The sequence below is a fragment of the Adiantum capillus-veneris genome, chromosome 30 (genome assembly GCF_014529385.1).
Source record: "Adiantum capillus-veneris isolate H3 chromosome 30, ASM1452938v2, whole genome shotgun sequence".
NCBI lineage: Eukaryota > Viridiplantae > Streptophyta > Polypodiopsida > Polypodiales > Pteridaceae > Adiantum > Adiantum capillus-veneris.
The window spans coordinates 41,258,395-41,280,067 of record NC_140960.1 but is presented as its reverse complement, the minus strand read 5'-3'; the positions used below and the strand labels follow the sequence as shown (position 1 = coordinate 41,280,067).

At 44.1% G+C, this 21,673-nt stretch overlaps 1 protein-coding gene across 1 annotated transcript in view; it reads left to right on the top strand.

The window, feature by feature from the left end:
- The first annotated feature begins 3,521 nt into the window (after positions 1–3,521).
- LOC147417849 (Late embryogenesis abundant protein (LEA) family protein) overlaps positions 3,522–21,673 on the top strand; it is a 58,048-nt gene continuing 39,896 nt past the window's right edge. The window contains exon 1 of the mRNA XM_086506818.1: positions 3,522–3,843. Within this exon, the coding sequence (XP_086362944.1) occupies positions 3,623–3,843 (221 nt within the window). The 5' untranslated portion in view covers positions 3,522–3,622. The remainder of the gene's footprint in view (positions 3,844–21,673) is intronic.

The following is a 21,673-nucleotide window of genomic DNA, read 5'->3' as shown; positions in this document are numbered from 1 at the left end:
GACAACGCATAAAAAGAAAAAGAGAGATGACGTAAATCATTGATGAGCTAACAGGAAGCTGCTTGTGGGCAATCTCTTTGTGGAAAGAGCTGCCTCGTGTATCTTTCCCACTTCTCAATGATCCCCCTCAATCCCTATTCCTCGACCTCGACCTGCATCGCCAAGAGAGGATGACCACCACTGGGATGAGGAGGAGGTTAGAATCCATGATGTCTGGCTCTTTGATGGCCCTTTTCTTGGTCCTATTGGAATGATTGTTGACCCTGATGTAGCTTCTTACACCATCCTTATTCTTGCCGCGGCATGTCTCTCATGCTATGCCTTCGAGTATACCTCCTCCCGACCAGAAGAGCCTTTGGGAGTTTTTTCTTACTTTTGTGGACAGAGGTATTTTTGTGCTATGTAGGGTGAGCCAAAGGTCATTTCTTCGGAGAATTTTGAACCTTAATGCAAGCAAGGGGCTTGTCCCATGATCACTGGGCAAGAAGTGCCGAACAGAGTAAGCCTTATTAACTTATTAACCTTATTAACCTTATTAACTTCCCCAATTGAAAATTAGAAAGGGTTTGTTCTTGTGCTTGAGCCTCAACACTATGAAGAAATATTTTACAAAACGTTCGGACAAAGAATCTTAACAATCATCAATCGTCGAATTGAACATCTTGGCATTAAGTTCGGTTCACTCCATCATAAAGGCATTTGAAAAGGTCATCAAACAAGAGCGAGCCGAGCAAGAGTATTGCAGAGCTAGGGTTGGTGAGGCTATATAGGAAAAATGAAAGCAATGGTAAAGCTTTCAAGGGATCGTGAGATTCAAAGGCACTAGTTCAAGGGCTTCAGAGGTAGAGCAAGGACAGAGTTATTAGAACTATGAAGGGACAAGTGTGCAAAGAGTTAGAGATCAAAGACCAAAGCAATTGACGATGAAGTTTATGCTTGTGAAGGTGGACGAGAAGAGCAAGGGAAAGGAGCTAAAGTGAGTAAGGCTTCAATGTCTATGCGTCCGCTCACGATCTCATCACACTCTCCCCAGGAAGTCCTGACTCCAACTCCAACTCCGACTCCAATTGTCATGGAGAAAACAGACAGGGACGTATGCTCTTCATCCCAAACAAGTGCATGTGGTAAAAAGGATCAGCCTAATAAGTATCCATTTGTGAGCATTGTCAAAGGATGCACATCAATAGGAGCTTAAACATGTGCATTTTTTCATCTTGGAAGGGGGTTACGGGTCATATGTTTATGTCGAAAGTGCCTTGATTGACATGTATGTAAGTGGCATAGGCTAAAGGATGCCTTAATTGCACCTGAAATAGTGCCGCAACCTAATATCGCAATCTGGAGTGCCATGTTGTCTTGTTATGCTCTATGTAGGGACTGCAAGGAAGCTTGGGGTCTTGTCCAATTGATGAAAAGTAAAGGATTCATGTTAGATGTAATGACCTTTGTCTGCCTTCTATCAGCATGTGGCCATCAAGCTCTAGTGGAACAAGCTTTTGACCATTTAGAGTTATGTATATAGCCCATATAATCAAGCCTTATCTTAATCATTTGACTTGTATTCTTGATATCTTAGGGTGTGCATGGTGCTTGGATGAAGCTATACAGATGAAACAATAGATACCATCGTTGCTTTCTAGTACAAGTTGGAGATCTTTACTCAATCACTGCTGCATGACACATGCCAGTTTTGAGCTTTGGAAAGCAATGCTTCAACAAGATTACAACATTGGACGAGAGAGACTTTGCAAGTTATTTGCTCATGTCGCGGCTATGCACATATGCCAATGAGTGGGGAGAATCCATCGAACTAGAAGAGAGGAGGAAATCTATTGGTGTGCAGAAGACACCTAGCATGGCGTTCATAGCAGCAACACAAGTGCATCATTTTATAGTTGATGATTTGAGCTTCCAATAGAAGAAAAGCCTTATTCTAAGAGGACTAGGCCACGAAGCTCTGGCTTGTTTTTTTTAGGATGTGAAGCGAGGGTACTTCTCGCACTATGTAGGACTCCAATATGTCTACGATGTTACATGTAGAGTATAAAGCTAGCTATGCTTCTCTTTACGTTTAATCTATATCTGCATCTTTTGTCTTTGTCTTAAAGCGTTTTTTGTGTCTAATAGAGAGGACATATATTCACAACAATGATGTTTTGATCGTGCAAGCATGACTCCAGCTCGACAACATTGCAAGGTCCATTATCTGCATCCAATTTCCCACGCCTACGCGAACTTGCTTGGCGCAACACATAAATGCTACGGGACAGGGCACGGCTTCCTTTTCTTATCATTTTTGGATAGACCACAGTGCCAACTCTCCACCATACTTTTGTATGGCACTTTTGCATGACGTGCACTGTGTATTTAGCATTTTCACTCTGTGATGTTTCATTGCAAGACAAAATGTTTAACTATTCACATTGCATTTATGTAGCTTGACTCAAACATTGTCCTCCAGCTTGCACAATTAATTTTTATAATCTGTTGATGTTTTTTGTGTTTTTTTGAGTTTATCAATGCTTTCTTAAAGTTTAGTTCAGCTACATGTTTTCCTTAGTAGTACATGCTCAATCTTGATCATCATATCTATATAAATAGACCCTACATACTTCTTTTCTCATAGTTGGATAATTCAACTTATGTACTGCAATACTCGATGCACTTTGTACATGTTTACTTTATTCATAGGTGATTGATATCAATCAATATATGTCTTTGTTTGGCAATGCATCTTGTATATTGTAGGCCAACGTTCTCCTCTCCATAATCGTTCTGTAGCACGAAGACAATTCTTTATCCCATCGTTTAAGCCCTCCAACTATGACAAAGAGAAAATTGACTATGCTTGATTCATAGTAAGATAGGAGCCTCAAAGATGGGTCCCCGGTCTAGAGACTAAATGGCCGGCATATTACCAGGTTGAAAGGAAATCTACAAATAAACTACCAAAGTAGGTTAAGGAGTAGGGTTTAAGCATAATGATTAAGCTGCAACCCTTTGCTTGATTTAATTATCCCCTTTATTAGCCCTCTTTCATATAGTGAGTTCTATGGAACACAACTTGCTTCTTCACAATGGTCATCAAGTCCCAATCTAAGCCAATGTTTTTGCCTATCAATTGGTTCTACTCATCCGCTCGTGTTTCACACCTCAAAAGCCGAGGTGACAACAATCACAACCAACAAAGTAACCAATTACGCTCCAAAATCTATTAGAACATGTACGACAAAGTGGAGTGCCTTGATCCCACAACTCAAAGAGTGGTAGAGAAATCCGTGAAATTGGATCATTTTAGAGAGAGCTATAGAATCATCTATATGTATTCTATAACGACAAAGGGAGTGCACTCCCTTTACATGTGTTGAAAATTGAGAGATGAAGGCTAAAGTCCAAAAATGAGAGAGAAAAAACCGAAGGCAGTATATTCTATAGCAAATGTCTACCAAGCAAGACTAGTTTTGCCACGTCCTCGCTACACCCTGTACGTGATGTCTCGTAGTTCTATTATTAGGTGCTGGTGCTGCTCAGTTGCTTATAGAAGGGAATAGAAGGGAAGAGAGATTGGACACGACCCCGCGAGCTCGCCGAGTAGCAGAGAAGAGAGGTTGAGTCGAAAAACATGTGGATTACGCGGTTTGTCGTCGTCGTGTCCTTTCTGGCGTTGGGCATGCTCATATCGCCCGATCCGTTCACTTCTGCATTCATCAACAACCACCATGCTTCCGCTTCATCGTCCTACTCTGCTTCTGTCTCTCTACGCCTCGCCTATCTCCTTAGCTTTGCTACTGCCTGGGGCACGTCCCTTTGGGTCACCTTCATTGGTGGCATCATAATGTTCAAGTAAGTGTGCTTCGTGTTTTGAGTGTGCGCGCGCGCATTTGCGTCCACATTTTGGGGTTTTATTTGTAATGACAATGACATCTGGTGGACCGCTTTTTCTGAAAGTTTAACTCCTGCGGAGAGAGAGAGAGAGAGAGAGAGAGAGAGAGAGAGAGAGAGAGAGAGATTGATTTATGCACATGTCAAATACCTGTTTGGTGGATAGTATTCTGGGTTAATCAATTAATGGCTTAGATTAGTTAACGAGTCCACAAAACGTTTGCTTGTTTTACCGATTTAAGTCTTTGTAGTTATGGATGTCTTTTGTAATTGCTTGGCTACCCTATGCTACCCTATGCTAGGAGGATGTTAGTACTCAAAACACATGAAGAATGAGAAGCTTAAAAGCCCTTAGACTACACCATGTGTGGAGAGATGAAATTACCATAGGTGGGCATATGTGTGGGTAGGGGTGCAAGGGGAGAAATCTTGCATGTGACAGAAAGTTACTTTCCTTAGCCAATAAGGAGAAGCCTGAGGGACAGGGTAGGAGAAGAGGGTTCATCTAGAGGCAGGATAGAAATTTCTTGTGGAAGACTTGGGAGCCCTCTCAAGGTAAAAAATTGTCGAAGACAACATCACGGTTGAGTACAACATCCTTTTTCTCTGGATCATAAAGTTGATATCCCTCAAAAAGAGAGCTACAGTAGCTGACAAAAATCATTCTCTTGGACTTGGGGTCAAATTTACCCCTCTGCTCCTTTTGTACATGGACATGTGCATTGCTTTCAAAAATTCAAAAATGGGGCTTCTTATTGAAATAGGCTTCGAACGGGGTCTTTCCAGAAATTGAGGATGTTAGAGATCGGTTTTGGTATGAAGTGCCATCGCAACTGCCAATGGCCATAAAGACTTTGTTAAGTGTCAATGCTCAAGCATGGTCCATTCCATTTCAACCCCTGTCCTATTCTTCCACTCCACAACTCCATTCTCCGGAGGTGATCTGGTATTCACAAGCTCTTGCTTGATGTCATTATCCGTACAAAAGTGAATGCATTGGAGGTAGACTCCCCACCTTTGTTCGATCGAATAGTCTTCAACACTTGATTGTTTTCCTTCTCCACAATAGAGTGCAAGTTCTTGAAGTGGCCAAATGCTTAGTATTTGTGCTGTAGAAAGTATACTCAAGTAAAGCGGTTGAAATCATCTACCAGCAACATGAAATAGAGAGCCTTGCTGAGGGAAGGGGTCCGCATAGGATCGGTGTGAACTAACTTCAACACGGCAATGGCTCGGCGTGTAGCAAGTCTCTGAACAAATTCTCGATGTTTTTTTTTTCGAGAAAAAGATCCTTCCATTAGTTAATAAAAACTGTCCATTAGGCTACGACCACCTCTACTAGAGAGGGCTACATCAACAACAAGGGGAGACTCTCCCAGTGAGAGAACAAAATATGTATAATGGGGCTAAATCACGAGATGGGAGGAGGAAAGAGCCACACAGGTGGATGATAGTGCCATCTGTGTAATAGACTTGGGTATCCCAAGTGGGTTTGAAAAAGAAGGTAAAAAATTTGTTATACAAGGTGAGCATGATGTACAAAATAGTCCTTTGATATGCTCTCTTGAGTTGCAAAAACTTGTAAATAGAAGATCTTGTGATGTATATATGCTTTGGTGTCGATCTGTTGTAAATAAGGACTCAAATGTGGAAATGAAAGATCAGGTTTCTTACGCGTCTTTGTCATTTTGTGGTGATTATGAGAGTGATTTAAAAGTCTTGTTAGAAGAATTTAAAGATGTTTTTCTTGTTGATTTGCCAAAAGATTTACCTCTTGAAAGAGGTGAAGTAGATCATGCTATTGATTTAGAAGTGGAAAAGTAGTTACAAGACTATATAGATAAAGGTTTCACTAAACCCAACAATTCTCCATGGGCTTCGCCAATGTTATCGGTAAAGAAAAAAGATGGTTCTATGCGACTTTGTGTCGACTATAGAGCACTAAATAATCTTACAATTAAGAACATGTTTCCTATGTTTAGAATGGAAGATCTTTTTGATCAGTTAGAGGGAGCCAAGTATTTTACCAAGATCGACTTACGGTCTAGCTATCATCAAGTTAAAATAAGGACTGAAGATGTGGCAAAAACAGCCTTTAGAACTAGATATGGGCATTATGAGTTTTTGGTAATGCCTTTTAGGCTTACCAAAAACTACTTTTAGGCTTACCAATGCACCAACTACTTTTATGAAGCTGATAAATAGTGTTCTACGGCTTTATCTAAGCAAATTTGTAGTAGTCTTTTTTGATGATATCCTCATCTATAGTCGTACTCGAGAGGAGCATTTAGAACATCTTAGAAAAGTGTTCAAATTGCTTAGAGAAAAGTTCCTTTATGTAAAGAAATCCAAATGTGAATTCTTTACTGAAGAAGTGAAATATCTTGGGTCATTTCATTTCTAGAGATGGAATCAGGATGGATCCATAGAAGGTTCAAGCTATTTTGCAATGGCCTGAACCTTAGAACCTAGAAGAGTTGTAGATCTTCGTAGGAATGTGTAGATTTTATCGTAGATTCATTAAGGATTATGTCAAGATAGCAATCCCCCATGACTGACCCACTCAAAGCAAAGGGAAAAACCAAAAGAAAAGTATGAAAAAATTAAAGGTAGCAATAGCTACAAGTCCAACTTATATATAGTAGATCCCAATAACCTTTTGTGGTTGAGATAGATCTAGTAATTTTACTGTAGGTGCGGCTCTAACTCAAGAGGGTCGATCAATAGCTTTTGAAAGTAAAAAGGCCATACACGTCCCATACCACCCGGCCTCACCTCCTCGAGGTGACCTCGCGCACTTCTTGCCTCACGGGCTAACCAATGGTACTCTGCAAGCAGTGGGATTTGATAACTACAAATGAGGCCTTGGCCTCCCTTTTATAATAATGACCGGCCTCACTGGCCGGGGCCACACTACGTCCGCCTGGACATTGGACGCCCATCCCGACGACGTCTAGGCCAGATCCCCTCTCTTGTAAGCGGGGCATAACATACTTCCCCCCTTAAGAACCATTGATGTACTCAACAATGAAGTGGGGATACTGAGCTTTCAAAGCTCGAACCGATTCCCAAGTAGTAAACCTTTCAGATTGACTCTTCCATTTAATTAGGTACTCATCATAAGCTTTTTGGCGCGAATGATGGGTACGATGATCTAAAACTGCTTCTGGTTCTTGAGGAATATACTCACTTTGCATATCTTGCCATACATTTTCCGCAATAGGTACGACGACGTTGGCTTCACCTAATTTTACTCTAAGGCGGCTCGCATGAAACATTGGATGACACTAACATCCGAAGGAAGAGCCAGTTTATAGGCAATAGTTCATATTGATCATGACTTGCCAATTTGCAAGTGAAAAATCGATGGTAAATCGTAAACCCATGATCCATTAAAATACCGATTCCATACAAAAAAAGGACATGTAATGATCCATAATTACAAAAAAAAGGACATCTAATAATCCATAATGCTCAATAGTCAACAAAACTAGGAAGCACGTTAGCAACTGCAAAGTGTGTCTACATGAGAATGAACACTCAAGAAACTCAAACATCATCATTTGACTCTGAAGATGAGGAGACTATGTTTCCCTCAAATCAAGACATTGCCCTCCTCGTTAAACTGTGGCTCAACAATGGTGGGACCTCATGAAGCACCTGTCTCCTGCTTAAATGGGTCATCCTCCTTCGAAGTCCAAATGAGATGCATTGCCTCATTGGCTCGAATATGACTACTACGCATAGGCAGCTTGCCTCGCCGAATGCTCTCCCGTCGTCCTCTCTCTGGATTTGCAACGTCCTGGCAAAGAGGGATGTTGTAAGATCGTGCTCTTGATCGAGTGACCCGCCGATCCACACTCTCCAGATCTCTATGAAGCTCTCGCAGAATCTCCTCCTTCTCATCTATGATCCGACACCTTTGCAGTAGGGTCAAGAACTATCTTCACTTGAGTTGGATCTACCTGCACACGAGTATAAGTAGCCAAGCATTAACTATATGTCATGTGCACATCTAACCCTATGTGCATGTGGACAAGCTACTTCATGAGAAGGGTTCAGTTAGCCTAGCTTAGGAAGTGTTCTCGCACTTTTGTGAGTCTGCTCGCAGATCGTGCATGTCGAGACACTTAGAGTGGATGCATATCCTATGGTTGCACACAGCATGATCATCAGCAGTACCATCAGATTCCATCAGGAGCATTTTACAGTGCAGAAAACCTATTTTCCCTATTTTAGTAATTTTTCACTTTTTTTTAATAAGTGACTTTGTTGGGAAACTAGGTAGGGCAAATTGGGCAAGATAATATATAAGAAAACTAGCGCTAGGGATTTCTGGTAGAAGAGGCAGAAGACCACAATTGAAGTGCACCTTCTCAGCAGGACAGGCAAGAAGACCTAGTGTTTTCAGCCACCAAAGACCAGCCAGCAATTTTCATCAACAGAAGAAGCCTAGCGTTTTCAGCAGTTGCAGTCCAACCTGGCGAGAGTAGATTCAACAACGTTTTTGCAGCAGATGCTCAATTCAGCCTAGCGTTTTTGCACCAGCAATTCAGCCTAGCGTTTTGCAGTTTCCGGCGACAGTTCAGTCTTTCTGCATCAGTGTTTTCAGATCTTAGCATTACGACTCCGCACCACAGCCCCTGAACCTTGTAGATCTCACCTTCCCGCAACAGATCCTCGTGGCATGGTCAGATCTGCAAGCATGTGTAGTTTCAGCCTGCTACTTGCAGATTTCAGCATCTGCGTTTTCAGCGCATCGTCGTCGTATCATCGTCATCGCCGTCCTCACCAACATAAGAGTCAGAATTCAGCAGATACAAGATTTGCAGATTTCAGCCCTTAGCATTTTCAGTTTTCAGCCTGTCTCATTATCGTCCTCATCATCGGCAAGTCCATTGCATTGTAGAGCAATCAATAGTAGACCGCTCTCGCCATAGAGAGTGGGCCCTTTGGAGGAGGGTTTGACAACATTTTGGTGTCGTATTCTTCTCTCTCTCTCTCTCTCTCTCTCTCTCTCGGTCTCAACACCTTCATTCATAGTGCTTGCCACTTTGTTTGTGATCTTTTGCACTTTCTCACTAAAGGAACGGAAGGCTCTCCCTTCCGTAATTAAAAGGAACCCTTGAGCACCGTTCGGTGAAACCGGCCTGTTCAATCCAAAAAGGGCGGTAAACTTTAAACTTAAACCTTATTTGCTTTCACCCATTTAATTTGTCGCCCACTTTACCTGTACTTTCAAGACACAACAAAGGGGAGAGGGATACAGGCTGCTTGATTGCACCTGTATGAGAAGACCTACACCAGATTGGCCCCTAACTTAGGCGCCCCTTTGTACACTGCAGCCACACCCAGAACTGAAATGTAGTCTCTGTAGCAAAGGATTTTACTTTGGCTAGTCAATGACCCCACTTTGGCTAACCATAGTCTTTGTCCAACCTTAGTGCTCTCTTGCCCTCAGGCATGGACTCCCTCTGGACAGTTCCACACTAGCTATGCAATGCAGGGCAATTAGATTTCCCGAGGGGTGTTTCCAAAAAGTGAAAGTAAATAAATAATAAGAAAGAAATCAACAAAAAGGATAGGTAGTAGTCACACGCTGGTGACATATCCCCCTCTTTAAATCTCAAACGTCCTCGTTTGCATCTATGTCGTACATGCTCCTAGTCAACACTGATGTATTCAACACCTGTCGACACATGTACGACACATACATGCTCATTGTCAACCCTCGTGTATTTAACACCTCGTCGACACATGTATTGCCTGCGTGTGAACCCTGTCCCAATGACATAGTGGTAGCTTCGCACTCTGCCATTGCTATGAGTCACCAACTTTCCAATGACAAAATGATAGCCACACATTTTGCCACTGTCTTATAGTACACGTTGGATCCCGTAACACTTTCGAGCATACCCAAACCGACAGTTTAAGAATGCAGTTACACATGTACTCTTTAATAGAAGCAATTATTGTATTCTTGACAAACTGACAAGAAATACTCACTTCTATAGCACTAAGCACACTTTTGGACATTCCATAAGAGCAATTGCCAAACTGACAATCTGTACAGCTCTAACATTCATGTCACAGGTATTTCATTTGAGCTCACTTTAAATACCATGTACATCATTTCTTTCAGAAGCCATTGTCACACTGACAATCCATGTAGCTTTGAAACTCAAGGGGTCAAGGTAGGTTGCAAATCGAAGGCTTCAAGGTAAAGTGATAACACAGTTGGTGACTCTGCAAGTTCACCTTCTTCCATCCACTTAGCATCCATTGGTGGATAGTTTCTGAACTTTACCAAGTAACGCCTAGCAACCTTGCCTTTCACTTTTCTTTCCTTATGTGCCAAAATCTGTTCGGGGACCAAGATCTTGTCAAGTTCCTCAACTTCCGGCTGATCTTCAACTGACATATCTTCTGGCACATCACCCACATAGGGTCTGAGAAGACTCACATGAAACGCATTGTCAATCTTCCAATTGTTAGGAAATTTCAGCCTATATGCAACATCATTGATTACGTCGCACACTTGAAAAGGCTCATAGTAACGCATGCTGAGCTTTGGAAACAGTCTTTCCTTGCCCTTCATCTTCTTTAACCTTGCCTTTTCAAAGCGTAAAAGCACCCAATCACCAAGTGAATATACCACTTCACGATGGTGACGATCAGCTGCTTTCTTTTGCTTTGCCTGAGTCTTTTCTAAGGCCACTTTGACCTTCTTGTACATTTCATCCATGTCTTGAACATACTTATCTGCTTCAAATATCTTGTCCTTTGTATGCAGTATGGGAGGAACTTTCTTGCCACCTTCAACTATCTCAAAAGGTGCCTTGCCAGTTGATGAATGCACTGTATTATTGTATGCGTACTCCACCAATGGCAAATACTGCTCCCACTTTCCTTTATGCTCTGACACATAGCACTTCAGCAGATCTAGGACAGTAGAATTTGCCTCTTCTGACTGCCTATCTGTTTGAGGATGAAATGACGAAGAGAATTTGAGTGTTGTGTCCATATTCTCAAACAAGCTTCTCCAGAACAAACTTGTCATGCGTGGATCACGGTCGCTAACAATCGACTGTGGCATGCCATGATACTTGAAAATATTGCTCATAAACAAGCGTGCCATCTGATCTGGCTTTATCTTCTTCTTGACAGGAATAAAATGAGCCTGCTTGTTGAATTTGCAAATGATGGTCCAAATACCATCGTTTCTTGTCTGCGTTCTCGGAAGATCAAAGATAAAATCCATAGCAATACTTTCCCATGGTTTATCTGGAATAGGTAGTGGTTGCAATAACCTTGGTGCCTTTTGCTTGTCAAATTTGACCTTATGGCAAATTAGGCATTCTCGCACAAAGGCATCCGCATCTCTGCTTAATGTAGGCCAATAGAAGAATGTCTCAACCGCTTTAACTGTAGCATCGATACCACGATGCCCTGCATACGGTGGGACATGACTCTCTTCCATAAATTTGCGTCGCAATGGCTTTGTGACACACAATCTGCCATGCATCATCATGAACCCATCTTTGAGAAGATAGTGTTTATGACGTTGTCCATCCATTAGCTGCCCGAAGACCCTTGCAAAATCTTCATCATTTGCATACTGCTCTCTCATATCATCAAGTTCATGATGATAAGGAATTGACACAGCTTAAATTTGTGGCTTCCTTGACAAGGCATCAGCCACAACGTTCTTCTTGCCTTCCACATGCACAATTTGAAAATGGAACATGGACAAGATATTTGCCCATCGCATATGCTTCTCAGATAACTTTGTCTGTGTCAAGAAGTATCGCAAGGTCTGATGGTCCGTTCGAACAACGAAATCTGCACCTATCAGGTAGTGTTTCCAACTTAAGAGCGCATGAATCACAACCAGTAACTCTTTCTCATAGATCTGCATGGTAATCTTTGGCTCTTGCAAAATTCTGCTCTCATAGGCTACTACCCTGCCATCTTGCATTAGCATTGCACCAATGCTACTACCACAGGCGTCACACTGGACCACAAATGACTTCCTAAGATCTGGCAACACAATGAGTGGATCTGAAGTCATCTTTTCCTTTAAGAGATTAAAAGCTGAAATCTCTTTCTGTGTCCATCTAAAGGTGACTACCTTCTTTTGAAGAGCATGTAAAGGTGAAGCAATCTCAACGAAATTTCGGATAAACCTTCTGTAATAGGAGCATAGTCCCAAGAAGCTTCGCACATCCTGCGCTGTCTTCAAATCTGGGCATGACTTGATCGCTTCAACTTTTGCAGGATCCATTCTGACACCATCCTTTGAGACAATGTGTCCCAGAAAGTGGATCTCTTCCAGAAAAAATTCACTTTTCTTTGCATTGATGAGCAACCTATGGCTGCGTAGCTCTTTGAACACAATGGCCAAGTGATGCCTATGCTCCTCTTCATTCTTTGAGTAGACTATCATGTCATCAGAGAATGTACCAACAAACTGCTGGTATGGACGGAAAATTCTATCCATCATCCTATTGAACGTAGCAGGGGCATTTGTGAGACCAAAGGGCATCACTAAAAATAAAGGCCAAACGTCGTTGTAAAAGCAGTCTTGTGCACATCCTCTGATCTAATGCGGATCTGATGGTACCCACTCTTTAGATCTATCCTGCTAAACATAGCAGCTCCTTCTAATTTGTCCAGAATATCATCAATTCTAGGTATAGGGAACCTATTCTTGATGGTATTCTTGTTCAGTGCACAGTAGTCCATGCACATACGCCATGAGCCATCCTTTTTCTGCACCAACAACACTGGAGAACAAAATGGAGATGAACTGGGCTGAATCAGCCCCTTTTCTAATAGCTCCTGTACTTGGCCTATTATCTCTTTCTGTTGAGCCGCACTAACCCTTTACAGAGGCTTATTTGGTGGGCTACTGCCTGGCACCAAATCTATCGCATGGTCCTCGGGTCTCTCTGGCGGTAATTGAGACGGTAATGAATCGGAAGAACAGTCACTATACTGTTGTAAAAACATTGACCTTTCTTTATCTAGCACAGATAAATTTGATTCATCACAATCTGACACTTCACGTGCAAAAACCAAGTACGCAGAAAGATGCTTTTTCATTACAGAAGTAATAGCAGAAGCTGATACAGTGGGAATAGACTCCCCTTTAAGCTTTACATCCAGGATGTGAGTCTTTCCCCTGCTCTGTAGAGTGATCTTTTTGTTGTAGGCATCCATGATTCCCTGTATACGAAACAACCGAGGAATACCTAACAACACATCACATCCGTCCAGTGGCATGATGTAAAATTCTTCAGCATCTACATAGGACTGGATATGTAGGCGCAACTTTCCAATGATGGGTGTCACAGCCTCTATATGGCCAGGACATGCCAAACGTGCCTCTGCTGTATACCCCATCTCTTATGGTCTGATTCCCAACTTTGAAGCCAATTCTGGGGAAATGAAGTTGGCTTTGGCCCCTGGATCAAAGAAGATAAGCACTGTTTGATCCCTGACCTTTCCCCATACTCTGCAAAGCTCACTTGCATCTGAATTTGGCTTGTCGCCCACCATATCTGGCACTAGACCAGCCATGGGCTTCTTTCCTTTCTTGTCCTTCTTGTCTTCAGAATCAACTGGCCTTTTCTTTGTAGGACAATTGTAAGCAATGTGGCCAGGCTGCTCACAGATGAAGCATTTGTTCTCTGACCTCAGGACCTTCTTTTGCTCTTCCGACTTGCGAGGAAAACGTCTTTTCTATTTCTTCGCTGGTCCCTTTTCTGATTCAGCCGCAGCTTTGTCTTTCCGTGCGTTGGCTAGCTCTTGAGTCACTTTCGGAGCCTCCTTCGGAACATACTTCTTCGCTGAATTTTTCTTGGATGATCCTTCCTTGACGCCAGTATTGAATTCACAATCTTCTCCCATAAGCAAACCATTGCCAGTGTTTGCTACCTCGATGAGCTGCGTGAAAGTAGTGACTTTAGTCTTCGTACAGTACTTTCTGAATCCTTTGGGTAGGCCACAACAATATTTTTCAATCTGTTCTGTCAATGGCACAAACCTATAGGAAGTTACTGGAAGTAGAGCTTTCCAAAACTTCCGATTGTAATCATCCAGATTCTTGCAAGTGGCAGCATTAAGCTGGTGCCATTCTGTCATGACATCTGCTTCAAAGTCATCAGATAACCATGCTGCTGCAAAAATGTGCTTGAAGTAAATCCATGTGGACGGAGCTTGCCCTTGAAGCAATAAAGTTGTCCACCATTGTCCCGCATTCCCTGTCAAGAAAGTGGCTGCCTTGCGGACCTTTGAAGCCTCTGTAAAGTTTCCCCCTGCATAGGCCTTGTCAAACTGCTGGAGGAATGAGAGAGCCTTCTTCCTGTCATCAAACCCTGTAAAGGTCGTGAAAGTCACACCTTTGCCACCTTCTTTGTACGGAGTTGGCCTCTCCAGCGGCGTTAAATTGTCATATGGAAGTGACTGAAACATGGGAACACTGTTAGGGTTCATTGTGTTCCCTGATTGCAATTAAGTTGACCTGGAAATGCCATATTTGGCTGCTGATTTGTAATTCCAGCCATACCAAAATTTGCCTCTTGCATCCCAAATTGGCCCTGAGTGCTTTGAAACCCTGGTAGCATGCCCGTGACACCATACATGGGGTTAGGCATCATCGTTTGAGCACCGCCAAACACTGTTCCTGGCGTGTAAAACTGATTTCCAGGTGCATGACCAGCCGTGCTCTGGAATACCGATCCGCCTCCAAAATAGCCAGGGTGTACTGAAGGTGGTGGGAATACTTGTTGCATAGCCTGTAGGTTGCTTCCCTGCCCATTAGAACCAACTATAGGCTGTTGAAAGGTGGCTGGCTAAACTGGTACAGCTTGAAAGACTGGCATCTCAGCCACCTGTTCTTGCACCTTAGGCACAGGTTGTGGAGACTGCATGTTCTGCGTCAAGTGTACATGTGTTTCCATTGACTGTGCAGTATGAATCACCTGTGCTGGAGTCTTAACAGGCTGTGAATACGATCCAGTGACCCAACTTGCTGAGACGGAAGAGGAGGTTGCAAAAAGGCTAAAATCCTCGGGTTCTGCATTACTTGTGTGAACATAGCCACAGCAGTAGCCAACTGGGTCCTGAATATATCATCATCCGTCTGTGGTTGTCTTGAAGACTCACCCACGTCATATGTCTGTTGATCCTGTGAAGAGGAAACCTCTTCAGTCACATCATATGGTCTGTCAGCCATAATTGCAATTTCCTGTGTCTGGTCTATGATCCCCTTTGTATTCAAGCCCAAACTGACCAAGGCCTACTTCTATGGGAAAAAGTGATTTAATCCCGTCGATGGAACCATGAAACCGGCCTGTTCAATCCAGAAAGGGCGGTAAACTTTAAACTTAAACCTTATTTGCTTTCACCCATTTAATTTGTCGCCCACTTTACCTGTACTTTCAAGACACAACAAAGGGGAGAGGGATACAGGCTGCTAGATTGCACCTGTTTGAGAAGACCTACACCAGATTGGCCCCTAACTTAGGCGCCCCTTTCGGTATTTCTTTATTGTTTAAAACAGGGAATAAACGCTGTGGTTCCCTACAAGCTGCTCCACACAAGCTCGGCTGAATTTCAACTGTTCCGGCCCGATTTCGGCAGCATAACTGTACTAGGACCCTTCACAGTCAGTATTCCCACGCATGGAATGACTTTCCCGACGCATACGGGCACTTTGCAAAACCTGGCGAGAATCTGCAGCACGCTGAATTCTCTGTTTTCAACCCCGAAAATGCGCTAGATCACCTGTACAGCGGTCCGCTCGCGTCCCCGAACCTCCCTTGGGGTATTAGGGACCGTTTAGGGCCAAAACCCTAAACCTGCAAAATACACAGCAGGATGTAATTTACTGTTTCGGGCTCCGTTTCGCGTGCCGGTCGCATCCGTAGCAAGTCCTCGAGCTGCCGCACCTGTAGTGCTACTTGCCCTTTGAATCGGACGAGATTTCTGGTGTGAAACCTCTCCGAATTCACCTGTACCTGCGGGGGATTAGCCGCGAGCTAATCCAGTACCTGTGCAAGAGGCTCTTGCCTCGGCAATCGCGCATGAATCCACACAACTGTACATTGGTTAAATGAAAAGCCCACTAGTGTGGCATAACATACTGCCATAGGGGAGAGAGAGAGCAGTGCGTAGCGTGCAGGGCATCACTCTTGGCACCGCACTGTACATAGGAGGGAAAGCAAGCACTCCATAGCTCTTAACCTATGACAAAATCTGAAAATGAGCCTCTCCCAACTTAGAATTCAGCGGCACCTTCTGTTGCATGAGGAAAGTGCACCAGAATGTGCCACTTGGCGCATTTACAAGGATTTTCCGGTTTCGGGGTTACCGCCTAAAAATCTCTCAACCGGTTGCCTAGTTGACTTAACGGCAGAGTAAGAAAATGTTCTCTCATTCCGAAGGTAATGACACAAACACATTTTCAGGTGCCAAAATAGCAGTTCCCTAAATTTTAGGAGATGCTGCCATTGTATCTTTCAAGGTCATCTGACCACCTTTGTACACTGCAGCCACACCCAGAACTGAAATGTAGGCTCTGTAGCAAAGGATTCCACTTTGGCTAGTCAATGACGCCACTTTGGCTAACCATAGTCTTTGTCCAACCTTAGTGCTCTCTTGCCCTCAAGCCTGGACTCCCTCTGGACAGTTCCACACTAGCTATGCAATGCAGGGCAGTTAGATTTCCCGAGGGGTGTTTCCAAAAAGTGAAACTAAATAAATAATAAGAAAGAAATCAACAAAAAGGATAGATAGTAGTCACACGTTGGTGACATTCGGAGCAGTCATCTTGAGCAAAGATCAATATTTACTTCTGCTGCACTTACATTGGTATCAGAGCTTTGGCAGTGTTCTGTATCACTCAAGGAAAAAACCACATGATTTTTTGTTACTTGTTGCGGTCGCACCTAACCGAAGTCCACTTGGGCGTGTCGATTCCTAATCGTGTTTTTGAAGTGACAGAAAACCCAAGAAAGAAGGGCTTGTCCAGCCTCCCCTTGTTTCTCTTGTCACTCATTGAGAGCGGACCGTGCACTTAGCGGCTGGTCAATCGACGTGAGGTGGGAAAAAGCAACCTTGGTGTGAGCGCAAGGCCGCCAATGGGTGTGTCTGCGGGAAAGAGAAGAGCTCAGGTAAGAGAAGATCCTTCTCTAACACAGATTGCAAGCGAAAGAAGAACCTCAAGAACCCAAGAACCACAGGAACCCAAGTTTCTCGTGAACTTAAGAACCCAAGACTTCAGTGTATGGTCATCACCCGAAGCGGAATGGATACTTTGTATGGAGGTGATGAGCATGGAAGTGGCGAAGAAGAATTTTCCCCACCAGGAGGTTTTCCGACCCTCCCCCCTCCCCATCTACGGCAAGGATTGCACCAAATCCTATGGAGGCTTTGGTCAAGACGATGATGGAGTTGATGTTACAACAAGAAGCGCAACGTGCTGCCTTGAAGCGCGAGCGCGAAGAAAGAAAGGCAATCTTGGATCGCGAGCGCGAAGAAAGAAAAGCAGAATTGGATCGCGAGCACAAAGAAAGAAAAGCAGAATTGGATCGCGAGTGCAAACATAGAAAAGCAGAAAGAAGGACCGACTTGGAGTTTGAACTCGCTTGGCGGCCGAGAAGCAAAGGGCAGCCTTGGAGAGTGAGCGCGAGCAAGTGCACTTGGCGACCGAAGAGAAAAGGGTAGCCTTGGAGCGTGAGCAAGCGCCCTTTGCGGCCGAAGAAAGAAAGGGAGCTATTGAGCTAGAGCGTGAGCAATCACACAAAGCCCAACGAGTAGCGGCCGAAGGCAGACGAGCAGCCTTGGAGTTAGAGCGTGAGGCGCAGAGAGACCAACGCATGCAAGAGTTGTTCCTACAGGTACTTACCTCGAAACCCGAGCCGATTAAAGATGTTGGTGGTTCATCAAGTGGCGCAAGCCGAGATTTGGACTCCAACAACCCCGTCCTTGAGAAATTGACATTCAGTAAGTATGACGGTAAGATGGATGCTAGTGTTATTCATTCTTGGTTGCATCGATTTAATGCTTATTTTGCGACAACTAAGAAGACAGGGAATAGCAAGGTTCTAACGGCAGCCATGTACCTTGCCGGTGATGCCATTAATTGGTACCACGCATGGCAAGAGGCACAGTTGGCCGCACACCTAGAGGCAGCCGGCGAAGACGCGTCCGTTTCCTTCAATTGGGCCGGCTTCGTTTATGCCTCCTCAGTACTTAGCGCGGTTGAAAGAAGATTGGCGCAATCTCAAGCAGAATGGTATGCCAGTCATGTCTTTTTCTCATAGTTACACGGAACGGAAATGCGGAACGAGAATGGGAACGGGGGGCTTTGGGACGTTTCCGGAACGGGGGGGCCTTGGGGTGGCGGAACGGCAACGGAGGCCGAAACGGTAGCCAAGGGAGAGAGAGCCTTTAGGGAGAGGGTGAGGTAGAGAGCTTGAGAGAGAGGGTGTAAAGCCCTTCTTTATATAGGAGAGGATGGAAATAACCCCCCCCCTAAAAGTTCCAAAGACCTGTCTCAAACTGCCTTTTTAAAAAAAATTTGGCGTTCCGGATTTGTCGTTCCACGTTTCGCTTGCCGTTCAGGATATGCCTGGGAAAGGAGCTTCTTCTAGCCAATCTTCCTCTAATTCTTCGGAAAAGAACTCTAACCATGAATATAAGGTAAAGCTAAAACACCTTCTAAACCTAAGCTAACCCCTGATGAAAAAGCCACAAAAAGAACTATAGGAGGATACATAACGGCAGAAGAACAAGTCATTTATGCTAAGGAAGGTCGTTGTTATCAATGGTCGTGTCAAGGGTCACATTAAAGCGGCGTGTCCTAAGACAGCTCCACCTAAAGAACCTTAGGCACCCGTAGCAACCACAAGCACTTTAATGAACCAGGCTGAATCTTCTCATGTCTCTGACACACACATTGATGAGTCTCTCATGAAGTTTTATGGTCATGTGAAGGGTCAGCGTTTTGTCATATTGTTTGATCCAGGCAGTATGCATGATGTGATTAGTGCCTCTCTTGTAGAGAGAGCCCGCCTAGAGGTTAGTCAGACATCTCCTCTCGAGGTGTTTGGCTTCGCTCCCGGTATAGACTCTCTCATCATGCAAGAGTGCCTTGATGTGTTGTTTACAATTCAACAAGCTGCTTTCTGTAGGAAATTTGTCGTGTCCTCTCTCTCGGGATGTGATATGCTTTTGGGCATTAGATGGTTTCGTGAGCACAACCCTCTTATTGATTGGGAGGATAACACTCTCACCTTAAATGCCAAGAGTGACTCTCCCATGATCATTCGTGTTGAGGAGGGTTTGCATTCTTTGCCTCTTATTTCTCATGTGCAGGTAAAGCATGAATTACGACGAGGAGCACAAGCGGCATTCATCTATGCCTCTCCAGTTACCCAGAGTATTCAGGCTCCAGACATATATTTAGCTTTGTCTACCATGTTTAAGTATCTCTTTTTGCAGGATGATCTTCCACCCCGTCTCCACTCGAGGGGCCGGAGGACCATCGCATCGAGCTTACGGAGGGGGCACAACCTGTTAGTAAGGCTCCCTACCGTTTGAACAAGACACAGGAAGAAGAGTTAGAGCGGCAACTCACGGAGTTGGTGGCTAGAGGATTCATATGTCCTAATGTAAGTCCTTTTGCTACGCCTATTTCGTTTGTCCGCAAGAAGGATGGTTCGTCTCATTTCTGTGTTGATTACAGGGCATTCAACAAGATTACCGTCAAGAACAAGTTTGCCTCGCATTGAGTATATCCTTGATAGGCTCAATGGGGCAAAGGTTTCAGTAAGGTTGATCTCAAAAGTGGATACCATCAGGTAAGGGTATTCAAAGGCGACATCTACAAGACCGCTTTTCGCACGGAGCGAGGGCAATGGGAATATGTTGTTATGCCTTTTAGATTGATTGCTACCGTGGGTACATTTAACCGTTTCATGGTAGGCCGTTTCTGTCACCAGCGTGTGACTACTATCTATCCTTTTTGTTGATTTCTTTCTTATTATTTATTCATTTTCACTTTTTGGAAACACCCCTCGGGAAATCTAACTGCCCTGCATTGCATAGCTAGTGTGGAACTGTTCAGAGGGAGTCCAGGCCTGAGGGCAAGAGAGCACTAAGGTTGGACAAGGACTATGGTTAGCCAAAGTGGGGTCATTGACTAGCCAAAGTGGAATCCTTTGCTACAGAGGCTACATTTCAGTTCTTGGTGTGGCTGCAGTGTACAAAGAGGGTCAGATGACCTAGAAAGATACAAAGGCAGCATCTCCTAAAATTTAGGGAACTGCTATTTTGGGACCTGAAAATGTGTTCGCGTCATTACCTCCGGAATGACAAGGGGAACATTTTATAACTTTGCCGCAAAGTCAACTGATGCGTCGGTTGAGATATTTTTAAGCGGCGAACCCCGAAACGGGAAAATGCGCCAAGTGGCAGTTTTTCATGAACCTGCCTCATGCAGAAAAATGGGCGCTGATTTTTAAGCTGGGAGAGGCCTTCATTTGCAATTTGTCACAGGTTAAGAGCTATGGAGTGCTTCCTTTCCCTCTTATGTACAATGCGGTGCTAGGAGTGATGCCCTGCACGCTACGCATTGCCCTCTCTCCCCCCTATGGCAGCATGTTATGCCCCTCTTGTGGGCTTTTCAATTGACCAATGTACAGTTGTGTGGGTTTATGCGTGATTGCCGAGGCAAGAGCCTCTTGCACATGTACTGGATTAGCTAGCGGCTAATCCCCCTCAGGTATAGGTGAGTCGGAGAGGTTTCACGTGCGAAATCTCGTCCGATTCAAAGGGCAAGTAGCCCTACATGTGCGGGAGCTCAAGGACTTGCTACGGATGTGACCGACACGCAAAACGGAGCCCTAAACAGTGAATTACAGCCTGCTGTTTATTTTTGCAGGTTTAGGATTTTGGTCCTAAACGGACCCTAATACCCCCAGGAGGTTCGGGGACGCGAGGGGACCGCTGTACAAGTGATCTGGCGCATTTTCGGGGCAGAAAACAGAGAATTCAGTGTGCTGCAGATTCTCGCCAGGTTTTGCAAAATGTCTGTATGCGTCGGGAAAGTCATCCAATGCGTGGGAATACTGATTGTGAAGGGTCCTAGTACAGTTATGTTGCCGAAATCAGGCCAGAACAGTTGAAATTCAGCCAAGATTGTACGGGGCAGCTTGTAGGGAACCACAGCTTTTATTCCCTCTGTTAAAGAATAAAGAAATACCGAAAGGGGCGCCTAATTTAGGGGCCAGGCTGATGTCGGTCTTCTCATACAGGTGCAATCTAGCAGCTTGTATCCCTTCCCCCTTTGTTGTGTCTTGAAAGTAAAGGTAAAGTGGGCGACAAATTAAATGGTTGAAAGCAAATAAGGTTTAAGTCTAAGGTCTACCACCCTTTTTGGATTAAACAGGTCGGTTTCATGGTTCCATCGCCGGGATTAAATCACTTTTTCCCATAGAAGTGAGCCTTGGTCAGTTTGGGCTTGAAGACAATAGGGGATCATAGACCAGACACAGGAAATTGCAATTATGGCTGACAGACCAGATGATATGACTGAAGAGGTTTCCTCTTCGCAGGGTCAACAGACACATGAAGTGGGTGAGTCTTCAAGACCACCACAGACGGATGATGATATATTCTATTGCTGTGGCTATGTTCACACAAGTAATGCAGAACCCGAGGTTTTTAGCCTTTCTGCAACCTCCTCTTCCGTCTCAGCAAGTTGGGTCATTGGATCACATAG